At 34.3% G+C, this 26101-nt stretch overlaps 1 protein-coding gene across 2 annotated transcripts in view; it reads left to right on the top strand.

Annotated features, from left to right (window-relative positions):
* The window catches only part of LOC145663210 (glutamyl aminopeptidase-like), a 133571-nt gene that overhangs the window by 16830 nt on the left and 90640 nt on the right, over positions 1 to 26101 (top strand). The window contains exons 1-2 of one of the 2 annotated variants that reach the window (XM_081729565.1): positions 15965 to 16503; positions 24688 to 24835. In XM_081729565.1, coding sequence (XP_081585691.1) covers positions 16010 to 16503; positions 24688 to 24835 — 642 coding nt within the window. In that variant the 5' untranslated portion in view covers positions 15965 to 16009. Of the gene's footprint in view, positions 1 to 15964; positions 16504 to 24687; positions 24836 to 26101 lie in introns of those variants that run through there. The other variant, XM_081729564.1, reaches the window with a different exon arrangement.

The following is a 26101-nucleotide window of genomic DNA, read 5'->3' as shown; positions in this document are numbered from 1 at the left end:
AACAAAAAACTTAATCCTCAACATATATAATCCAATCTCAACATAGATCTAACGAGATTATAGAAACAATACAAAAAACTTAATCCTCAACGTATATAATCCAATCTCAACATAGATCTAACGAGATTATAGAAACAATACAAAAAAGTTAATCCTCAACATATATAATCCAATCTCAACATAGATCTAACGAGATTATAGAAACAATACAAAAATGTTAATCCTCAACATATATAATCCAATCTCAACATAGATCTAACGAGATTATAGAAACAATACAAAAAAACTTAATCCTCAACATATATAATCCAATCTCGACATAGATCTAACGAGATTATAGAAACAATACAAAAAACTTAATCCTCAACATATATAATCCAATCTCAACATAGATCTAACGAGATTATAGAAAAAAACGAAAAAAACTTAATCCTCAACATATATAATCCAATCTCAACATAGACCTAACGAGATTATAGAAACAATACAAAAAACTTAATCCTCAACATATATAATCCAATCTCAACATAGATCTAACGAGATTATAGAAACAGAACAAAAAAAGTTAATCCTCAACATATATAATCCAATCTCAACATAGATCTAACGAGATTATAGAAACAAAACAAAAAACTTAATCCTCAACATATATAATCCAATCTCAACATAGATCCAACGAGATTATAGAAACAAAACAAAAAAACTTAATCCTCAACATATATAATCCAATCTCAACATAGATCTAACGAGATTATAGAAACAAAACAAAAACTTAATCCTCAACATATATAATCAAATCTCAACATAGATCTAACGAGATCATAGAAGCAATACAAAAAACTTAATCCTCAACATATATAATCCAATCTCAACATAGATCTAACGAGATTATAGAAAAAGAACAAAAAAAGTTAATCCCCAACATATATAATCCAATCTCAACATAGATCTAACGAGATTATGGAAACAATACAAAAAAACTTAATCCTCAACATATATAATCCAAGCTCAACATAGCTCTAACGAGATTATAGAAACAATACAAAAAACTTAATCCTCAACATATATAATCCAATCTCAACATAGATCTAACGAGATTATAGAAACAGAACAAAAAAACTTAATCCTCAACATATATAATCCAATCTCAACATAGATCTAACGAGATTATAGAAACAATACAAAAAACTTAATCCTCAACATATATAATCCAATCTCAACATAGATCTAACGAGATTATAGAAACAAAACGAAAAAAACTTAATCCTTAACATATATAATCCAATCTCAACATAGATCTAACGAGATTATAGAAACAATACAAAAAACTTAATCCTCAACATATATAATCCAATCTCAACATAGATCTAACGAGATTATAGAAACAATACAAAAAACTTAATCCTCAACATATATAATCCAATCTCAACATAGATCTAACGAGATTATAGAAACAAAACGAAAAAAACTTAATCCTCAACATATATAATCCAATCTCAACATAGATCTAACGAGATTATAGAAACAATACAAAAAACTTAATCCTCAACATATATAATCCAATCTCAGCATAGATCTAACGAGATTATAGAAACAATACAAAAAAAACTTAATACTCAACATATATAATCCAATCTCAACATAGATCTAACGATATTATAGAAACAATACAAAAAAGTTAATCCTCAACATATATAATCCAATCTCAACATAGATCTAACGAGATTATAGAAACAATACAAAAAACTTAATCCTCAACATATATAATCCAATCTCAACATAGATCTAACGAGATTATAGAAACAATACAAAAAACTTAATCCTCAACATATATAATCCAATCTCAACATAGATCTAACGAGATTATAGAAAAAAACGAAAAAAACTTAATCCTCAACATATATAATCCAATCTCAACATAGACCTAACGAGATTATAGAAACAATACAAAAAACTTAATCCTCAACATATATAATCCAATCTCAACATAGATCTAACGAGATTATAGAAACAGAACAAAAAAAGTTAATCCTCAACATATATAATCCAATCTCAACATAGATCTAACGAGATTATAGAAACAATACAAAAAACTTAATCCTCAACATATATAATCCAATCTCAACATAGATCTAACGAGATTATAGAAACAAAACGAAAAAAACTTAATCCTCAACATATATAATCCAATCTCAACATAGATCTAACGAGATTATAGAAACAAAACAAAAAACAATCTTCAATAAATATATTCCAATCTCAGCATAGATCTAACGAGATTATAGAAACAATACAAAAAAACTTAATACTCAACATATATAATCCAATCTCAACATAGATCTACCGAGATTATAGAAACAATACAAAAACCTTAATCCTCAACATATATAATCCAATCTCAACATAGATCTAACGAGATTATAGAAACAAAACAAAAAACTTAATCCTCAACATATATAATCCAATCTCAACATAGATCCAACGAGATTATAGAAACAAAACAAAAAAACTTAATCCTCAACATATATAATCCAATCTCAACATAGATCTAACGAGATTATAGAAACAAAACAAAAACTTAATCCTCAACATATATAATCAAATCTCAACATAGATCTAACGAGATCATAGAAGCAATACAAAAAACTTAATCCTCAACATATATAATCCAATCTCAACATAGATCTAACGAGATTATAGAAAAAGAACAAAAAAAGTTAATCCCCAACATATATAATCCAATCTCAACATAGATCTAACGAGATTATGGAAACAATACAAAAAAACTTAATCCTCAACATATATAATCCAAGCTCAACATAGCTCTAACGAGATTATAGAAACAATACAAAAAACTTAATCCTCAACATATATAATCCAATCTCAACATAGATCTAACGAGATTATAGAAACAGAACAAAAAAACTTAATCCTCAACATATATAATCCAATCTCAACATAGATCTAACGAGATTATAGAAACAATACAAAAAACTTAATCCTCAACATATATAATCCAATCTCAACATAGATCTAACGAGATTATAGAAACAAAACGAAAAAAACTTAATCCTTAACATATATAATCCAATCTCAACATAGATCTAACGAGATTATAGAAACAATACAAAAAACTTAATCCTCAACATATATAATCCAATCTCAACATAGATCTAACGAGATTATAGAAACAATACAAAAAACTTAATCCTCAACATATATAATCCAATCTCAACATAGATCTAACGAGATTATAGAAACAAAACGAAAAAAACTTAATCCTCAACATATATAATCCAATCTCAACACAGATCTAACGAGATTATAGAAACAATACAAAAAACTTAATCCTCAACATATATAATCCAATCTCAGCATAGATCTAACGAGATTATAGAAACAATACAAAAAAAACTTAATACTCAACATATATAATCCAATCTCAACATAGATCTAACGATATTATAGAAACAATACAAAAAACTTAATCCTCAACATATATAATCCAATCTCAACATAGATCTAACGAGATTATAGAAACAATACAAAAAACTTAATCCTCAACATATATAATCCAATCTCAACATAGATCTAACGAGATTATAGAAACAAAACGAAAAAAACTTAATCCTCAACATATATAATCCAATCTCAACATAGATCTAACGAGATTATAGAAACAATACAAAAAACTTAATACTCAACATATATAATCCAATCTCAGCATAGATCTAACGAGATTATAGAAACAATACAAAAAAAACTTAATACTCAACATATATAATCCAATCTCAACATAGAGCTAACGATATTATAGAAACAATACAAAAAACTTAATCCTCAACATATATAATCCAATCTCAACATAGATCTAACGAGATTATAGAAACAATACAAAAAACTTAATCCTCAACATATATAATCCAATCTCAACATAGATCTAACGAGATTATAGAAACAATACAAAAAACTTAATGCTCAACATATATAATCCAATCTCAACATAGATCTAACGAGATTATAGAAACAATACAAAAAAAACTTAATCCTCAACATATATAATCCAATCTCAACATAGATCTAACGAGATTATAGAAACAAAACGAAAAAAAACTTAATCCTTAACATATATAATCCAATCTCAACATAGATCTAACGAGATTATACAAACAGAACAAAAAAACTTAATCCTCAACATATATAATCCAATCTCAACACAGATCTAACGAGATTATAGAAACAAAACAAAAAACTTAATCCTCAACATATATAATCCAATCTCAACATAGATCTAACGAGATTATAGAAACAATACAAAAAACTTAATCCTCAACGTATATAATCAAATCTCAACATAGATCTAACGAGATTATAGAAACAGAACAAAAAAAGTTAATCCTCAACATATATAATCCAATTTCAACATAGATCTAACGAGATTATAGAAACAGACCAAAAAATTAATCCTCAACATATATAATCCAATCTCAACATAGATCTAACGAGATTATAGAAACAATACAAAAAACTTAATCCTCAACATATATAATCCAATCTCAACATAGATCTAACGAGATTATAGAAACAATACAAAAAAGTTAATCCTCAACATATATAATCCAATCTCAACATAGATCTAACGAGATTATAGAAACAATACAAAAAACTTAATCCTCAACATATATAATCCAATCTCAACATAGATCTAACGAGATTATAGAAACAATACAAAAAACTTAATCCTCAACATATATAATCCAATCTCAACATAGAACTAACGAGATTATAGAAAAAAACGAAAAAAACTTAATCCTCAACATATATAATCCAATCTCAACATAGATCTAACGAGATTATAGAAACAATACAAAAAACTTAATCCTCAACATATATAATCCAATCTCAACATAGATCTAACGAGATTATAGAAACAGAACAAAAAAAGTTAATCCTCAACATATATAATCCAATCTCAACATAGATCTAACGAGATTATAGAAACAATACAAAAAACTTAATCCTCAACATATATAATCCAATCTCAACATAGATCTAACGAGATTATAGAAACAAAACGAAAAAAACTTAATCCTCAACATATATAATCTCATCTCAACATAGATCTAACGAGATTATAGAAACAAAACAAAAAACAATCTTCAATATATATAATCCAATCTCAGCATAGATCTAACGAGATTATAGAAAAAAACGAAAAAAACTTAATCCTCAACATATATAATCCAATCTCAACATAGATCTAACGAGATTATAGAAACAATACAAAAAACTTAATCCTCAACATATATAATCCAATCTCAACATAGATCTAACGAGATTATAGAAACAGAACAAAAAAAGTTAATCCTCAACATATATAATCCAATCTCAACATAGATCTAACGAGATTATAGAAACAAAACAAAATTTTAATGCTCAACATATATAATCCAATCTCAACATAGATCTAACGAGATTATAGAAACAAAACAAAAAAACTTATTCCTCAACATATATAATCCAATCTCAACACAGATCTAACGAGATTATAGAAACAATACAAAAAACTTAATCCTCAACATATATAATCCAATCTCAACATAGATCTAACGAGATTATAGAAACAATACAAAAAACTTAATCCTCAACGTATATAATCCAATCTCAACATAGATCTAACGAGATTATAGAAACAGAACAAAAAAAGTTAATCCTCAACATATATAATCCAATCTCAACATATATCTAACAAGATTATAGAAACAGAACAAAAAAGTTAATCCTCAACATATATAATCCAATCTCAACATAGATCTAACGAGATTATAGAAACAATACAAAAAAAGTTAATCCTCAACATATATAATCCAATCTCAACATAGATCTAACGAGATTATACAAACAGAAAAAAAGTTAATCCTCAACATATATAATCCAATCTCAACATAGATCTAACGAGATTATACAAACAGAACAAAAAAAGTTAATCCTCAACATATATAATCCAATCTCAACATAGATCTAACGAGATTATAGAAAAAAACGAAAAAAACTTAATCCTCAACATATATAATCCAATCTCAACACAGATCTAACGAGATTATAGAAACAAAACAAAAAACTTAATCCTCAACATATATAATCCAATCTCAACATACATCTAACGAGATTATAGAAAGAATACAAAAAACTTAATCCTCAACATATATAATCCAATCTCAACATAGATCTAACGAGATTATAGAAACAGAACAAAAAAAGTTAATCCTCAACATATATAATCCAATCTCAACATAGATCTAACGAGATTATAGAAACAGAACAAAAAAGTTAATCCTCAACATATATAATCCAATCTCAACATAGATCTAACGAGATTATAGAAACAAAACGAAAAACTTTATCCTCAACATATATAATCCAATCTCAACATAGATCTAACGAGGTTATAGAAACAATACAAAAAAACTTAATCCTCAACATATATAATCCAATCTCAACATAGATCTAACGAGATTATAGAAACAAAACCAAAAAAACCTAATCCTTAACATATATAATCCAATCTCAACATAGATCTAACGAGATTATAGAAACAAAACAAAAAAACATAATCCTCAACATATATAATCCAATCTCAACATAGATCTAACGAGATTATAGAAACAAAACGAAAAACTTAATCCTCAACATATATAATCCAATCTCAACATAGATCTAACGAGATTATAGAAACAATACAAAAAAACTTAATACTCAACATATATAATCCAATCTCAACATAGATCTAACGAGATTATAGAAACAATACAAAAAAACTTAATACTCAACATATATAATCCAATCTCAACATAGATCTAACGAGATTATAGAAACAGAACAAAAAACTTAATCCTCAACATATATAATCCAATCTCAACATAGATCCAACGAGATTATAGAAACAAAACAAAAAAACTTAATCCTCAATATATATGATCCAATCTCAACACAGATCTAAGGAGATTATAGAAACAAAACAAAAAACTTAATCCTCAACATATATAATCCAATCTCAACATAGATCTAACGAGATTATAGAAACAAAACGAAAAAAATTTAATCCTCAACATATATAATCCAATCTCAACATAGATCTAACGAGATTATAGAAACAATACAAAAAACTTAATCCTCAACATATATAATCCAATCTCAACATAGATCTAACGAGATTATAGAAACAATACAAAAAAGTTAATCCTCAACATATATAATCCAATCTCAACATAGATCTAACGAGATTATAGAAACAGAACAAAAAAAGTTAATGCTCAACATATATAATCCAATCTCAACATAGATCTAACGAGATTATGGAAACAAAACAAAAAACTTAATCCTCAACATATATAATCCAATCTCAACATAGATCTAACGAGATTATAGAAACAATACAAAAAACTTATTCCTCAACATACATAATCCAATCTCAACATAGATCTAACGAGATTATAGAAACAGAACAAAAAAGTTAATCCTCAACATATATAATCCAATCTCAACATAGATCTAACGAGATTATAGAAACAAAACAAAAAACTTAATCCTCAACATATATAATCCAATCTCAACATAGATCTAACGAGATTATAGAAACAGAACAAAAAAAGTTAATCCTCAACATATATAATCCAATCTCAACATAGATCTAACGAGATTATAGAAACAGAACAAAAAAACTTAATCCTCAACCTATATAATCCAATCTCAACATAGATCTAACGAGATTATAGAAACAGAACAAAAAAAGTTAATCCTCAACATATATAATCCAATCTCAACATAGATCTAACGAGATTATAGAAACAATAGAAAAAAATTAATCCTCAACATATATAATCCAATCTCAACATAGATCTAACGAGATTATAGAAACAAAACAAAAAACTTAATCCTCAACATATATAATCCAATCTCAACATAGATCTAACGAGATTATAGAAACAGAACAAAAAAAGTTAATCCTCAACATATATAATCCAATCTCAACATAGATCTAACGAGATTATAGAAACAGAACAAAAAAACTTAATCCTCAACCTATATAATCCAATCTCAACATAGATCTAACGAGATTATAGAAACAGAACAAAAAAAGTTAATCCTCAACATATATAATCCAATCTCAACATAGATCTAACGAGATTATAGAAACAATAGAAAAAAAATTAATCCTCAACATATATAATCCAATCTCAACATAGATCTAACGAGATTATAGAAACAGAACAAAAAAGTTAATCCTCAACATATATAATCCAATCTCAACATAGATCTAACGAGATTATAGAAACAATACAAAAAGATTTAATCCTCAACATATATAATCCAATCTCAACATAGATCTAACGAGATTATACAAACAGAACAAAAAAAGTTAATCCTCAACATATATAATCCAATCTCAACATAGATCTAACAAGATTATAGAAACAAGTGTAGATAGCCAATGAAAATTCTAAAGATAAAACTGCATTTTGGAGGATAACACCGAGAATTGAGAGGGGTAAAATGAGCTGAAATGCCTCTTATAAGGGTTTGAAGGATTAGGCAAAAGAATTACTTTAGAAATATACTTCTCTTTTATTCGAACGAACCGAGTAAGGACCAAAGTAGGTGAAAAGCATAATAAATATGACACTTATGGAGAAAAGGAGCGGAGTTTTTCTCAGTTATCTGTTGAAAGAATTTACAATAAAATGGTTTTCTATTGAGCAACTTTGTATCTAAGAACCTAAATATGTGTTGAATAGAACTTGAAGCCGTATTTATCCAACGCAAAAGAATAGATAAAGTCCGTAATGATACTGATATAAAACAGAACTCAGAAAATTACGTAGAAAATATTACGAATTTACAATATAGAATGAAAGAAAGAAAGAAATGCAGTTCGCCTCAAAAGGGTACTGTACAGGTACACTACCATTGATCGTATTTGCTCTAAAATATTCTACTAAATTTGCCATTAAAAAGAAACTAAATCCATAGGGTTGCAGACTAGTAAATGCTAATAAGACTAGGAGACGTCTTTCACTGGAACAGCTTTCATCTTCTATATTCTTGCTTCTTAGGCCGAATTTGCACCATCTAAATTCACTGCAAATAATTACCCAAATTAGGGTTGCCAGATTTTGTACACGATTTCTCAAGTAACACTTCCCAAGTGTAATACTCCGATTTTGATAAAATTTGGCAGGTAGATAGTACACATAAAATAAACGAATACGGGTTTTTTATTTTCTGCGGAAAAACAGTTTTAGTGGGCTAAAGTCTCCACCCTAAATGTTGAAAGTTGACGCCCGAAAGGCGAAAACAAGTGGACCGAAGTGAATGAAGTTGTGCACAGATATTGCGGATGTAAAATGAGGGAATACGTGTTTCGTATTTTTCTGAAAAAAACAAAACAAAAAAATTAAAAAAAACGGTTAGGTGGGGCACGGACCCCTCCAAACCTTTGATAATGAAATATCAAAAGTGCTAGTAACAGTATGTCAGATAGGCAACAAAACTTTGTGTAGGGACAATACGCAAAAATAAACGAATACAGTTTTCTTTTATTTTCTGCGGAAAAAACGGTTTTAGGGTTCTAAAGCCTCCACTCAAAATTTTGAAAGTTGACGCTCGAAAAGAAAGAAGAAGTGAACCGAAGTGAATGAAATTGTGCACAGATAATTTAGACGTAAAATGAGGGAATAGGGGTTTCGTATTGCCCTGTAAAAAACGGTTGGGTAGGGCACGGACTCCTCCAAACCTTTAATAATGAAACATGAAAAGTGCTAATAACGATATGTCAGAAATGCCTAAATTTACATGAAGAATTGGAACAAAACTTTGTGTATGGACAATAAGCACAAAATAAACAAATACTTTTTTGTTTTCTGCGGAAAAACTGTTTTAGGGGCAAGAACTCCCATCCAGAATTTTGGAATTTGACGCCCGAAAGGCAAGAAGAAGTAGACAGAAGTGAATGAAATTGTGCACAAATATTGTAGCCTAGAGGTAAGATGAGGGAATACGTGTTTCGTATTTTCCATTAAAAAAAAAAAAAAAACTGTTGAGTGGACCGAGGCGTTGAGTGGCGGAGCGTGTGGACCGAAACGAATGAAATTGTATGTAGATATTGGATATGTAAAATAACGCCTTTCATGTTTCACAAGTGTCTCCATCCGATTTCTTTAAATTTAGGAGATCAACAAGTAGCGCAAACAGTATAACGTATTTTATAGTATTTCAGGAGGCACCTTTAACCCTTACAATGTTTCCCTGGGTTTTCCTCATTCACACCATTCAAATGCCGGGGTGGTACCTAACTTATAGGTCCCAGTCCGCTTCCTTTCTTCCCTAATTCTTTCTTCCTTTCCTTTCCTCGGATTGTGTGCTCGCCGAGGGACGTCATCCCTCAAAAAACGTGAAGGGTTAAATGGCCTCAGATGCCGAAAGCCCAGAAACCTAAAACCTAAATCCCTTATTTGCACTTTTGATATTTTGTAATCAACGGTTTAGATCAGTGCCCCACTCAACCGTTTTTTTTTTTTTTTTTCAGGAAAATACGAAACCCAATTACCTCAATTTACTCCTACAATATCTGTGCACAATTTCATTCAATTCGGTACACTTTTTCTTCTTGTCTTTTGGACCTCAAATTTCAAAATTTGGGGTGGCTTTTTTTGCCCCCTAAAACCGTTTTTCCGCAGAAAATAAACCGTCTTCGTTTATTTTTTGCGTATTGTCCATACACAATGTGTCGTTCCAATTCTTCATGCCCTTTAAGCACTTCTGACATACTGTTGTTAACTTTTGATATTCCAATCTGAAGAACGAAAACCGGGATAAACAGGCGTCCCGAAAGCCCTTTTTTGGGACAGTTCATTCTTTCAATGAAAACGTCTGGCAACCCTACCCCAAATGTCCGAGGATGTGACTCAACACGAAACATTTACGTTCTCAGTCGGAATTCAACCCACGGTCCCGTCTGTAATTTTCCACTCTCCCCTCTGTCACAAACCACATGAAGGAACGAGTAGAGGAAGAACGTGCTGAATTAGCGAAAGGCAAACAAAAGGATTGATGGCAGAGTAGATGGTTTAGTAGAAACACTATTCTTTGGGCCATGATTAGCCACATACTGCCAACCCTTTTCTATTTCATTCTTCTACATCGTCCCGTCCTCTCCTTTCTCCCGATCGCTGTTCCAAGAGTAGAAGCCTTGGACAGGCCAGTTCGAAAGCACACCTGTGACCACTCAGTTGTTCAAGAGCACGTGCTGTCTCCTCTATTATAAGATTATTACAGATAAGGCTAAGTTAGGCAGGTGGTTAAAAAAAAGTGGGCAAGTTTATTTAACGGTCGAACAATGAATGCCTCGTCGTCGGCAGCATGTTTCCACCTTTGATCGCAGCTCGAGATAATGCTTCCACGATGTTGATTCCTGTGTTGAACGATTATTTATTGATTGTCTGGAGTTTTTGTCTCTTTTCAGTACCGAGGCTATACAAGTACAAGACGTGGACTTAGAGTTTAAGGTGAATCCAAACCACTGTAATGTGCTCAAAAGTCCCAGTCCTATCTTGTGAAACGGTCGAAAGTGTATTTCAAGCTGTTTTCTAATTCTCTCATAGGTTTCAGAATTAGAGTTTTGATCGTTCGGCATCTACAGTCATGTTAGCCCTTTAAGTATGAGGGACGATCACACTGCCCTGGGAATTGGGGATAAATAAAGAAATGGGGAAGGAAGGAAGCGGCCTGGGACCAGTATGTGAAGTATCATCCCGGCATTTCCCTGGTGTGAATCATGAAAACCTCACTCAGGATGACTGGAATGAAAAAAGCTTTTAGACTTTTTCGACCAAGTGTCCCCACTGGGATTTGAACCCGGAACCTACTTCTACCATATTGTCTCTTGTTACCAAGACATTCACACGATGTTGAGGATACATACGAGTTTATTATGTAAATTGAACAAGATTATTATGTACAGTTAAAAAAAAAAGAACTGGGCCAGAATGAACCCTTAAGGAACACCGACAGTGATAGTAGCGGGTTTGGAGGAAGAAGCGACCTTCCATATTGTTGATTTTTTTATGTATTTGACCTACTTGTTCTCCGTTAGTCAAGTACGACCAGAATCATTTATGCAATATACTCCTAATGCCGTATTTCTGTACTCTTAACAGTGATACATATTACTTGTAACAGGACACATAGCTTACGACAATATAATTTTGTTCTTCTATAGTGAGATTGTGTTTGATGTATAGATTGAAACTTGTTCTTTGAGTTCGTGCCAAAAAAAAAAAGACAGATCTTATAGGTAAGTCTAAGATTTGAAAAGAAATGAAATACCGTATTTAAGTTTTACGTCCCACGATTATAACGCTAAGTTGAACGAGACGGTGATGGTGATGAGAAATGAATGAATGATGGAAGGAAGAAAGTGGTAAGAAACGGAAAAACGCCGAGAAAACCTACGCACACGGCGTTTCTCCACCACAAAGTTCACTTGGCGCGAGCTGGGGTCGAACCGAGAACCCCATGCACCAGAGGTGAACACCCTACTCCAAGACCTGGAGTTTTCACTGATTTTTAAACCTTATTTCTTTTCCACTTTACAATTTCACAGCGTATAGTGAATTAACTGCATTGAGGTGTCTTTGCGAAGTTTTTTAGTACTTACTAAAAAGTCATAATGTTTTAGCATGGCATTAGTGGCATTCATACTGAATTTACGTGTCATTATATATTTAATGCTTCTTTCTGAAATTAAAACCATCCATTAATACCCTACTTAGCAAATGCTACCAAGTCGTTTAGGTTGTACCTGAGAATAAAGAATTTTACATATTTGCAAACATACACACACCATATTTATACTTAATACATGTTGATTAACGATATGGCGTTCAAAATCCGTCGTATTGATTTTTGCGTAACGCCTGGAAAGTATTTTGACGAGAGACGCTTGTACTGTACCAAAGAGATCAGATCAAGAATAACCAGTCAAAGAAACATTCAAAAAGAAAGATCATTCTTAACTAGCAGTCTTAATATTGAACTGAGGTGTTATATATGGAGTATTGGACTGTATGGTTCAGAAACATGGACATTACGGAAGTTGGAGAAGAAATATTTAGAGAGCTTCGAAATACGGTGTTGGAGGAAGATGGAGAAAATAAAACGAACAGAATGAAGATGTTTTGAACTGGATAGGAGAGAAGAGAACGCTTTTCTAGCCAGTAGCTTTCGTAGGAAGGCCAATTGGATTGGACACATCTTGTGAAAAAAATTGTCTTCTTCATACCGATATAAAAGTAATGGTGGAAGGAAAGCGAGGAGTAGGAAGAAGAAGAACATAACTGATGGATGACGTGAAAAATAGAAGAAAATATTGGAAGTTAAAAGAGGAAGCTGAAGATGGAGAAACGTTGATGAAACGTTTACAGACTCAGACCTAAAAAAGAAAAGAAAAAGTCCCACGACTTACCAAAAAAAGCAGAATGCTTAATAATTATAATAATACCATATATTTATTGTCATTCCTAAGATTATGTGGAATATCTCGACACGAAATTTATCAAATTCTACAAAGCGCTTGGGAAGAAAATGAAATCAAATTTGTACTTTTAGCTCCCACAGTCATGCTCTTTAGGCTAAAGGAAACGGATGGTTTATGAAGTGAATGGTTATGAAAGAACTGGTGAATGAGAATGGAAGAGAAAACGGGAGATAAACTCTACATGACCTAGAATCGATCCAGAGACATTTCATACCAGAGAAGAAGGCTCTACCACTGAGTCCCCTTGAATCATTTGGGCAGTGGCGGATCTAGAAATTAAGAACTGGTTTGGAAACCAGAACAACAGTATGATAGGTAAAGGCCTATCATAAGTTTATTATAAAATTTCAACAATATATAAACAATAGCTCAAATTATTTTTATCACTCAAAAAACTGGGGGAGCCTAGGGCCTCCGGCTAGATCCGCCACTGCATTTGGGGTGAAGAAACTTCCAAACATACCCTACACACAGTACCGGATTTAGGATTGATGGGGTCCTAAGCTATTGAAAGAGGTCCTTTATAGTCAAGCTTTTGTTTTTCAGCGACATTTTTTTTTAAAGGTTTGAATATATGCTATATGGTAATTTATAGACCTAGTGGATATCTAAGTGGAAAAAAGGATCCATTACAAGCAAGAATGGGAAACGGGGGCTCCATTATAAGTGGGGCTGGATAACAGGGGTCCCATTACAAGTGGGGCTGAGAAATGGAACCCTATTAGTTGCTTCATAAAAGCCTAGTACATAACAATACAAAACACAATTGTTGTATGTGCGTTTTATCTTATTTGTTTTTTCTTGTTATTTGGAAATTACATTACAATCAGTTTATTTAAAAAAAAAAAATTCTTTTGGACTCCCAAGCGAGTGGGGCCCTAAGTTATAGCTTGTTTCGCGTATGCGTAAATCCAGCACTGCCTATATATACTTGAAACCAGGAGGTAAAAGTGAGGGGGGAACGCTGGAGGACGCCGTCCCCTCACCTCCAAAAAATAATACCGCGTCTTCCCAGTTCCTAAACAATTACAATGGGCAAAGATAGGTAGGCGGACGGCGTGACGTCATGCCTCTACCTACCGCCCTCCTACCTTTTCAGATCCCATTTTATCCCTGCTTGAAACTAAAATCACGTTCCTTCAGGCTCGCTTTAGTTGAGTGATGTGGTAACAAGCATTATAATAACTTTGTAATATTATAGCAACGAAAAGTTCTAAAAGTAAAATCTGGAATAATTACATTTATCAAACTATTATTAATGTAATGCAAATATGATGAAGATTTTGAACGCATAGCTTTCGAGAACATAAACAGTAATATCTTCCATTGTACAAGCTTTGTTTTACTAGACTTAAATCCGATTTGAAGTACTTGCTGAGCAAAACAATACGTTTATTGTACCGCAGCTATCCACCTCCCATATAGCGCGGATGTCCACGGGACGTCCGAAACTGATCTGAAATGGACAACGGGACATCCTGGGATCATCCGAATTTTCTCCCAAGACATCCATAACCTCCGCGGGATATCCAGATGTCCTCTAATATCCCAGAAAACGAGACCTCAAAGGGATGTCCACTAGTAAACCGTGGGATAATGTGGTCCTAGGTATGTCCGATGTGGGATTTCCCTGGGATCTTCTGTCCCATCCAAAACGTCCCGTGAACATCCTACGTGGAAATCCTTTAGGACATCCCATGCAGGACGTCTGTGGATATCTACTTATTGTGCCGATAATCCCGGGTACTATATGGGATAATTGGGGTCAAAATGGGACACCGTGTGCTATGTGCGTTGGCTTGGATAGTTGGCGAAACTGATGCACGTTAATTTAATAATTTTTATAACATTGTTTTGCTCAGCGAGTAGCTTAAATAGGATTTTAGAACATCAACCATTTTAGATAGCAGGATCAGACTTAGAAGTATTTTCATGTTCTTTGAATTTTGTAATATTTAAAGTATGAATATTAAGAAATGCCTAGCTTACAAAATAAATAAGTGCATTTTTCTTGATTTCAATGGAAAAAAAAATACGACATAATTTTGCAGAAAAATACGTGAATCAAATAATTAATCTATTATCTAAATTTATGATTGTGTCATCTGCATTGAAACGATTAACTCTGATCATATGTAATAATATTTCGTTTATATTGACGGAATACGATTTATATTATTGCTAATACTATGTTTCGTAATGACATACTAATCGCATGCTATCGACAATAAATCCTTAAAACAATAGAATACTTTTTCTTATCTCATAACCTTCACATGATGACTCGTTTAATAACGAAGACAAGGTCCTTAGAAATTGCTTATATAAATACGAGCTCACTCATGAGATCGAATGGATCACAGCTAATCATTAGCGTGACACTGAATTCGAACGTTTCAGTAATCGATCGACACAATGTCAGGCAACATATTTTACATTTTGTCATGTGTTGGTGTTGTTCTGTTCTGTGCTTTATTACCGGTCAACTCAAAAACAAATATCCCTGCGTGCACGTTCGAGGTAGATTCATCCGGGGAATTCCGTTTACCGAAGGAAATCGTTCCAGAAACCTACGATGTATATCTTTATCCAGACTTGGATTGGAAGACATTTTCTGGCCAAGTGACTATAGGGCTACGTATAGATAAAACAACGGATGCTGTGTTCGTTCACGCAAAAGATCTGCACATTCCGAATAGCAAGAATGATATCCTTCTCGAAACAGATTCTGGAGATAATGTTTTTGAAACTATTTGTTCAAGCGAAGAAAATGAGCTTTTGGTCGTTAATGCAACGGAAGAGCTGACTCCCGGCAACTACATATTGCAGCTTCAATTCCGAGGGGATTTGGACAACGGGATCGTTGGCTTCTACATCAGTGATTATCTTGACGAACAAGGGAACAGAAGGTGAGTTCCTTCAGTGGGAAAAGGAATCTCCACTTTCAAGTATTAGTTGTATTCTTGGAGGGTAGATTTACTGTACGAATCCACATATTTGTAAAAGTTACAGAATAAATCTGTAATAATATTTTAATGGACTAGTGTGTGAACAATCCAAATATGTTGTGTTCTTATCTGTGAGATACGTATCTACGTAGAAATATATTAATAAAAATCTACTTGTTAAGCACGGATTCGTCCATAAGGCAGCTATTAACCACATTATACAAAGTGGAGTGACGTGAAACATCCGAAGTCAGTGTGCTAACTCATGACACGCAACCGTACTGAAACGTTCGAGAGGTAAGGGATGCATGTCATTTTGGAACACAAATGTGCAAACAATGAAAACATATCGCGATATTACATATAACGTCCTTAGTAACGTATAAATACATAATTCAACACGTAAGGTAAGTAGTTTTATGCAGTATACAGTGCTCTGCGCTATCCTCGTTCATGTGTATACTCAGCTTCGCTGGCCTGCCTACTCCATACGGATGCATCCCCGCGCTACTGCGTTTGCCAGCTGCTGCACTCCTGCACTGACTCGGTTACATAGCACTCGTGCTTTCTATGGCTACTGAGCACAAGTTGGTTAATGTCATTTCCACAACAGTTCTTATCGTGTACGTACACTGAAGCCCTAAAGTGAATTTGCGCAGAAAAATACAAGTTCACACCCCAAAAATGATTGTTTAAGATACAGAGAGTAGATTTACTGAAAAAAGTATATATATAGGTAACCAAGACAGTTCTGTCGCTTTTTCACCCACCACCTTCGAACATCGATATCTCACCTAAATTTTACCTGGAAGATCAAAAGTAGTCGCCATCAGCATCCACGACCTTCGGCCAACGTTCTGAAAAGACATGGATTCCATCGCGTTAGAATTTGGTGCGCCGTGAAGCGAAGAAGGTATTATGTGTATTTTGCACCTCTACTGGGGATTTGAACAGGCGTCTTTTAAGGTTATTGTCCAAGGAATGGAACAGGTGATAATTGGAAGGTACAATGTTCGGAGAGTATTGCGGATACAATAGTGATTCCCATCTAAGGCGTAGAATGGTGTCCCGGGTTATCCTAGCCACGTGGGGCTTAGCGTTGTCCTGTAACAGAAGGACCCCTTTGCGATTCAGAAGTGCTGGCTCCAGAGTTGAGATTTCTTGAACACGGCTCAACTGCTGACAATACACAGTTGCATTGATGCTCTGAAAAGCTAGTAGCAGTTCTCGATGCAAGATGCCAAGAGCAATCCACCAAATACACAGGAGCACCTTTTTCTCATGCAACGCTGGTTTCGGCTGTTTTGGAACTGGTTCATGGGATGCTAACCAATGATGACGGCACCGTGGAGCTTCGTACAGGATCCGCGTCTCATCACATGCCAACACCCTGTCCAAAATGGGCTCCTTCCTCAGACGAGACAGCAAGGAAACACGGGTTGCCTTCTGGCCCGGAGTCAAATCATGTGGGACCAATCAACCGAACTTGTAGTGTTTCCCAAGTTGATGGAGGTGCTGCCGAAGGGTTTCTCCACTCACACTGAATTATAGTCCCAGTTCCTCACATGCCTGGCTACTGTTCGCTTCAATAGCTGCCTGAAGATCTTCATTTTGTACGTGTATTGGTCTTCCGGCACGTAGTACGTCTTCGAGTGTTTCGTCACCGTCCTTAAAATTGTTAAACCACCGCTGCACTGTCCGCGTAGTCACGACACCCTCACGAAAGGCCATGGCCGGAGTTATAGGGCACGGAGAGCATTGCCCCCCCCCAACTTTTTAACAAAAAAAGTGGAAATGCCACCTAAAAGATGGCCACCTACCAAGACCTCCGAGACCGAGCAAAAGGTCTACCCCCCCCCCAGCAGACAATTCCTAGCTTCGCCTATGCGCGCTGCAGCGGCGTTTGTCCCCAGTTTGAATTCGTACAGCTCTGTGGAGGTTCCATGTACACTCTGACCTTACGCAAGTTTACGGTGTAACTGAACTGTCCCAACGAGGTAGTATGTTGGATACATCCACAACAACAACTGACCTTCACCTTGTCTCCATTTTGCATTTAACTCAAGGTGTGAGGGGCAATTGAACACAGACTTCCACAAAAAGCGACAGAACTTCTTTGGTTACCTTTATATATATATAGAGATAGATAGATAGATAGATAGATAGATAGATAGATAGATAGATAGATAGATAGATAGATAGATAGATAGAGAGAGAGAGAGAGAGAGAGAGAGAGAGCGAGAGAGAGATGGAATGAATTTATGTATGGATCCGTACACCATATCTGCACCACTTGGAGTATATATTCGACAAATTTAGATAATGTTCCGCAACTTCTAGAAATTTAATTAGGGAAATAAATAAACTAGACTTACAATTTTTTAGTTACATTGAAAACCAGAAAGTGTTCTTCGCTAGCGCATACTCAAAATAACACCAACGAAACTTTCGTTTGCCAGGTTCAAATAAGTTTTTCAGTTTAGTTCACAATGCCGTGACGTGGGGGAAAGAGGGAGAGCGGAGCAACAAGCCCGGGCGCCGAAGTAAGGGGTCGCAAAATTTGGGAGGGAAAAAGAGAAAGGAAAAATTGCTGTACGAAGGCGCCGTTATATAGTCTCGCCCCGGGCGCTGATTTTCCATGACACGGCACTGTTAGTTTAGTAGTTGGGATAAACTCACTAGTGGTTCATGCGAACATCAGTGAAAAATTAAGAGGAGAAAATTTACCTAAAGTACTAATTGCCTTCGTTTGAACAACCTCACAAATTATTTGATAATGTGTATATCAATAAAGAAAATCTACTTAACAGATAATGGAATATTGTAGACCCCTTATGTTATGTGCTATTTTTGGCACTTAACTTATACGTTTGTTCCTGGAAGGATGACAATTCGATAGTAGAGCACGTATATACTAATGGTTTCATTTCTAGAAAAGTAAAAATGCTTTCGTGAAGAGAGTTGACGTGTTTGGAGTAGACCGCTCTCTCGCACGTATTTCTAAATTCACCATCACATAATCATGCTACACATTTACAACAAACAAGAACCTAGGATATATCGATAGCTTTAATGAACACATAATTCATTTGGTATTTATACCAACTTGTGGTTTACTAAATTGTTGTTCGTTGAAGATTAGTGACCTTTTTAAGCACTGAGGCTATATATGAAGTGAACTCACAGCTAAGATGAATTCCGAACCACCGTAGTGCTCTTAATGCTCTCTCGCCGGGAATCGAATCCGAGTTACTGCGTGCCAAAGGCGCGTGAGCTAGCCACAAGGGGTGCCTAACCTTTATCGGAATGGTATGTGTCTGTTGACCAACTGCTTAGCCATGGCTGTAAACAAAATTTCCACGTCTCTTGCCGAACATCCATGCTGCCAAGAGTAGAGCCTAATACACTGTTTAATTAGTTTAATTAGTTTACATGGCAACCAATTGTTAGATGATTACCCGTTCCTCAGAATCACTCTATTCAACGTTCGTCTTTGGAGGTGAGAATGTAAGGTTGGCTGCATCCGTTTGCGCTGTGAACATGCTGTCACGTTTCCCTATTACCATCGGCGGCGCAAATCTGTCTTCAACATTAGGGGGGAGGGAGGTACGACCGTTCCCATATTTTCTTTTTTAAGCGATGTTCAAAATATTTATGAAGTTGAAAAACAATGCTGTGGAGGATTAGGGGAGCAGAGTTGTCTTCAATATTGGGAGGCGGGCAGATTTGAGGGTTATTCGTTGGGGAGGGGGGAGATGAAATTCATATTACGGTAGATGAATCTGATTTCTGAGGTGAATCTGTTGCATATTACATATCAGATGATGTAGAGGAAGTAGTGGCACATATCAGTATTACAAATCAGTGCAGTGAACACATTCTGAAATCTGAATACATTCATATTTATAATTGGTATGTTTCCACAATGATCCACATTAATTTTTAAGGATACCTTGAAGGGGACAGTCACTCCCAGTTCCAAGATCGGGGACACATGTCCTCTTCATCCCTCCGGGATTTGTGCCAGTGTCTATTACTATAAAGACCTGAGTATGTTTTGGAAGGCTGAGCTCTCTTACACCGACTTTTATATGTCTGGCACCCAATTAAGTGATTTGGTGTCACATATACAGGGTGTTTCAAAACAACACCGATGGCGTTTGGGAGGTGATTCCTGACACCAAGATAAGACAAAAAGTACAGACCAACCTGGGTGCACAAATGCTTCCTTTCGGAGCAGTGGCTCTCCAACATTGCTCTCCATCTATGCATATATTCAATGTATTAGTGAGTCCTGTTGTCCTTCAATTTATCCTGAAATTTCGTTGTAGGTAAATTAATAGAGTTCTAAAATCCAAATTGTATTTACTGAGCAGCCTTACGCAAGCGATAGCTTTCTGCAGCGGCATAGCGACGTAAAACTAAAACATTAAGGTTATTTTGCAATATTAGTTCAACTTGTTTTGGTTTTTCAGGCAATTAATGGGAAAAGAATGTCATTCGCAAGCATCAAAGTTCGCTAAAAATAATTTTATTATAAACTACTAAAATCCATTCAGTGACTTGCACACAAGTGAGAATAATTTCTTTCAATAACCTGTTAACCAACATTTTCGAAACAGCAGCTAATGTGTGGGCCATTAATGTAAATAGTTCTGGGTTCGATTCCTATTCGGAGAGAGTTGAAAATTCAAACGCATTCCGATGGTTCCAATTCCACTGTAACCTGTAACTCCACGTCTTATATAAACTTGTTGCTAAAAAGGAACGCTAAACTTCATAGGAATTTTCGAAGCATTATATAGTAGGGATTCCATAATACAGTGTAAGTAAACACACATCCTGAGAGAGAGAAAGAGAGAGAGAACGCCGTAATCAGAGTTGCCATTACCAATGCAACATCTGAACTTTAAAGCCTAAAAGACGGAGAGGCGAAAGGTTCTAAGGCCGAGTATGTATTTGGCCCTGTAATCGCGCACAGCTTGTACTCCGACGCTTCTATAGGTTGATGCAAGGAATATGGATCTATCACAAGGATAATGTTCACGGTTCCGCGAGACGGTTAAAGATCTGTCTCTGTGTATAAGGATCTAATTTCAACTTAAAAAAGGAAATAAATTACAGGAAATTTTATGTTAGAAAAAGACCTAAATGCACATGAAATTCTCACGGGTAGACGCTGTCTCCTTTCAAGCTTCGCCACTGTTTTGGAGTTATAGGCTGCCGAAAACATGGAAAAATGAACTTTAAAGGTCCATAGCTCCGAATCTATGGGACCTACAGTAGTCGGGTCAAGACTTCACTTAGGAACTAATACGTGTGCTATCCAAAAAAATCCATATTTCAGAATCCTAAAACACTCACGCAACTATCCAAAAATCCATGTTTCAGAATCCTAAGACACTCACGCAACATTTTTTTTTTTTTTTAAAGAGAGTTTGACTACGGGTATATAATTTGTAGCACTCACCAACTACCTCTATAAAAATTGTTGCTGAAGTACTGCAGGATTCTGAAACATGGATATTTGGATAGGGCACATATTAGTTCCTAAGTGAAGTTTTGTCCCGACTATGGTAGGTCCCATAGTTTTGGAGCTATGGACCTTTAAATTATATTTTTTCATGTTTTCGGCAGCCTATAACTCCGAAAGGAAGCATTTGTGCACCCAGGCTGGTCTATACTTTTCGTCTTATCTTGGTATCAGGAATCATCTCCCAAACGTTGTCGGTGTTCTTTTAAAACACCTTGTATGAAAGTAGTATATATTCATAAGCTTCACAGAACGATTCATTTTGCCCTCTTGGTTGCAATATTACGACTGCGGGCGTTATCTGTGTGTTCAATGCAGTTGGTTGCATAACTGGGGATAACACTCTTCGTACCTAATGTCTCGATATGAGATACACGGTGGTTTAATAGTGAAGCGCTCACCTCTGGTGCTAGGAGTCTCAATTCGATCACAATCCAAGCAGTAACTCAACTAGGGTAGTTTTCACCCGGGGCAAGAACTCGCTTTAGGTCCCCCCCCCCCCGATGACAAACCAAAACCAAAATGCTTCCCGACTACACCCGATATTGGCATCACACAGTAATTCTATTCCATTTCTTCTTGAAGTGGTAAAGCTTGAAAATTGCTGTACATAATTTAATTTTTAGTACAAGATAAAACACTATTTGATTGCCAAGTAATCTGAGAGTGGCATGTTTGACATATTGTTATAGTCTTATTATAAAAACTGCAAATCACAATGTTTTTGGAATTATATTGGGATGTGCATACGTGTATAATGAATTAACAGTCTGTTGCTTTAGAATAGAATATTTAATTATGACAAACAGTCAAGCTGTTGTCTCGAGTATTATACCCGGACATGTTGCAAATCTCTTACATCGATGTAAGTTAAATGGAAAATTTAACTTTGCAGGTTCTCTTGACTACAAAGGTGTTGACAATGTCCTCAAAAGATAGCTTTGAAGCTAACTTATGTTCTATGGATATGGTCCTAAGGTTGGTGACTCGTTGCTGTCCTGTTAAGTTCCTGCGGTAATTTTTTATGATCTTTAGTTTACTAAAACTCCTTTCCTAGGACTGTCTTACAATGAAAATAAATATTTGCCCAGTTTTGCGCTCTCAATCTGGCGACCGGGGCACAAGCCCCGCTTGCTTTCCCTCCGTAGTTACGTCACTGAATCCAAGTGAGATTGTACTGGACAAAATCGTGTCCGTGGATTTTCACTGGGTTCTCTCTTTTCCCCATCTTCCCATTCCACTAATTACGTCGTAATCATTCATTCATTTTCATTAATTAGCCAGTAGGCTACTTTTAGCCTGAAGAACACAACCATATATATATAAAGTGTGGATTAGTTCGATATTAGGATATCTTTATATTTATTGTTCCTAGAAAACAGAATTGCTATTACATAGCATTGTCTGCTATTTAATCACATGATACATAAACTTCGTAAACTTCTGGACTGGAAGTTCTGTGACTAAACCATGTAGAGTGAATGCTTTAAAACAACATGCTCTGTAGTATTTAGTCATTTCCTTTATTATTATTATTATTATTATTATTATTATTATTATTATTATTATTATTATTATTATTATTATTATTATTATTATTATTATTATTATTAATTAGAGCCGGCAAAATCTATCATAAGTATATTATTTAAAATAAACATTTCTTGCTGGAAACAGACTTTATGATGATGGTAGTTAAATTTACTAAGCTGACCTTCTATTTGAATATTACATTCATAAATCATGTTTAGCTCGGATTTGTTTAAGGCCACATGGACAGTGCTAAAGTAAATGGTCAAACCAATCCCAGCATGAATTGCTTGATTGTTGTCAAAGACAAGAACTCAATTCTCCAACAGTAACAAACTCCTGTTCCATTTAAGTTAGTTATCACAGTTTTGATATGAAAACTAATCTTGTGTTTGTCACAAACAAATTCGTTACCATTAACGGCGGAAACAAATTTTCTTTTTTTAATTTTTTAAACATATGAAGAACGAAAAATGAAGAAATAAAGATAAAAGAGCTAGTTGAACTGGAATTGCAAACTGATATATTGAGATTGTAGCTCGATATTGACTTCTATAAAAAGGATTACCATCTTTTCTCTGCAGGTGTGTTTGCTTTATCTTTCCCTAACATAATAAATTATTATTTAAAGAAAAACAGACACAACGACATTGTATTTGCAGTGATTAGGCCTTTCTGAGTGCGGGTTCACTTTCCATTCCTTCGTTATTTATGATGGAGTAGCATACTTAAAATCGTGGCGTTCAAGATTTGTTCTTTCTGGAGAAAGGAGGCGGCAGATGAACACATTGCATGGGACGGCGAATTTCCTAGGACCACTCGTGGTACTACTACTACTACTACTACTACTACTACTACTACTACTACTACTACTACTACTACTACTACTACTACTAATAATAATAATAATAATAATAATAATAATAATAATAATAATAAAATAGAATTATTCTATAGAAGTAGATATAATTGACAATTTTACAAATGAATATTAAACTATAACTATTTTAAAACTCTTATGTTATTCGTAAATTCTTTTTAGTTTTTAAACTAATTAATTTTGTATGTCTTTTGCTTTGAAGTTACATAGCAACATCGAAATTCGAGCCAACATATGCCAGAAAGGCCTTCCCTTGTTTAGATGAACCCAGTTTTAAGTCTAAGTTTACTGTGACTTTAGTTAAACCTTCAGCAGAGGAATACATTGCGCTGTCTAACATGAATGAGGTGGTAAGTAAAAATAACTACTTTGGATAATGTTAATTTTTGGATAAGAATTTTTCATTTCCACCCATAAGTAATCGGATGAGGTCTCTGTAAGGGGGAACTTGGAAAATCGTAGTTTTTATAAATTAACACTTCGAATTGGCAACACTGCTGATATTTCAGTGCATCAAAAGGTGTGTTAAGGATGTATCTACATTATACAATTCTTGAAAACAATGAGAAAGAAACTTTGAAATTATCATGATAAAAACTTTTACTTATATGCACCCGGTAAAACTGGTATTACCACGAAATGAGTTATTAGCTCTATAACAGATGCTGGAAGTGCCTCCTGTTTTGATTCAAACACTTGTTCACACGTTTCATCATGTTGGCAGCAACTTTACGAAGAGTATAAGTCTTTGTGTTCTCAATGGCACTGCGAATGTTCGTTTCCAGGTCTTGTATAGTTCGAGGATTATTCTTGAATACCTAGTAGAAATGAATAGCAGTGTTGCCGGGTGGATGTAAGTAAAAATTTTATCATGATAATTTCAAAGTTTCTTTTTCATTGTTTTCAGGAATCACATAATGTAGACAGATCCTTATCACACCTTTTGATGCACTGAGACATCAGCAGTGTTGCCAATTCAGAGTGTTAATTTATGAGAACTACGATTTTCCTAATCTCCCCTTACAGAGACCTCATCCGATTAGTTATCGGTGGAAATGAAAAACTATTTCATCTACTACATAGTTTCTAAGCTACTCCAACTAAAAAAGCTGAAAATTAACGACAGAGCATCCATACGTATGGGTTATGAGTCAATTTACGTGTTTTGCAAAAAAAAAAAAAAAAAAAAAAATGATTTACACCTTCGGTTACATTTGGCGACACTGTGTGGTTCCGGTTTATTCTGGTAGAAAAAATGGTACTCGAAATATTAGTGTGAAAAGACAACTAGACAAAAAAATCAGATATGTAACAGTGGAACTGTATTAACAGATCAAAACGATATTCAGATAACTTTTACATTTTATTAAAATTGAATTGTCTCCTAAAAAATTTTCATTTTCTCATCTTACTAATATGTCCATCATCTAACTTTATGATACAATTCATTTTCCTTAAAGAAAAGCTGAGCCAGAATAAATTGCCAAGCATGACACAAACAGACAAAGGGATTTTCTGGCATTTTCAAAAGATAAGAATACGCGTTTTAAATGAGCAAGTTTGTAAGTGTTTTTTTTTCTTTATGAGATATATCATTGTACAGCCTTGCACAAGAA

This window comes from Thermobia domestica, chromosome 10 (assembly GCF_964235325.1).
Source record: "Thermobia domestica chromosome 10, izTheDome1.hap1.1, whole genome shotgun sequence".
Lineage (NCBI taxonomy): Eukaryota > Metazoa > Arthropoda > Insecta > Zygentoma > Lepismatidae > Thermobia > Thermobia domestica.
The sequence above is the reverse complement of the archived record's forward strand: the minus strand, read 5'-3'. Positions and strand labels throughout refer to the sequence as shown.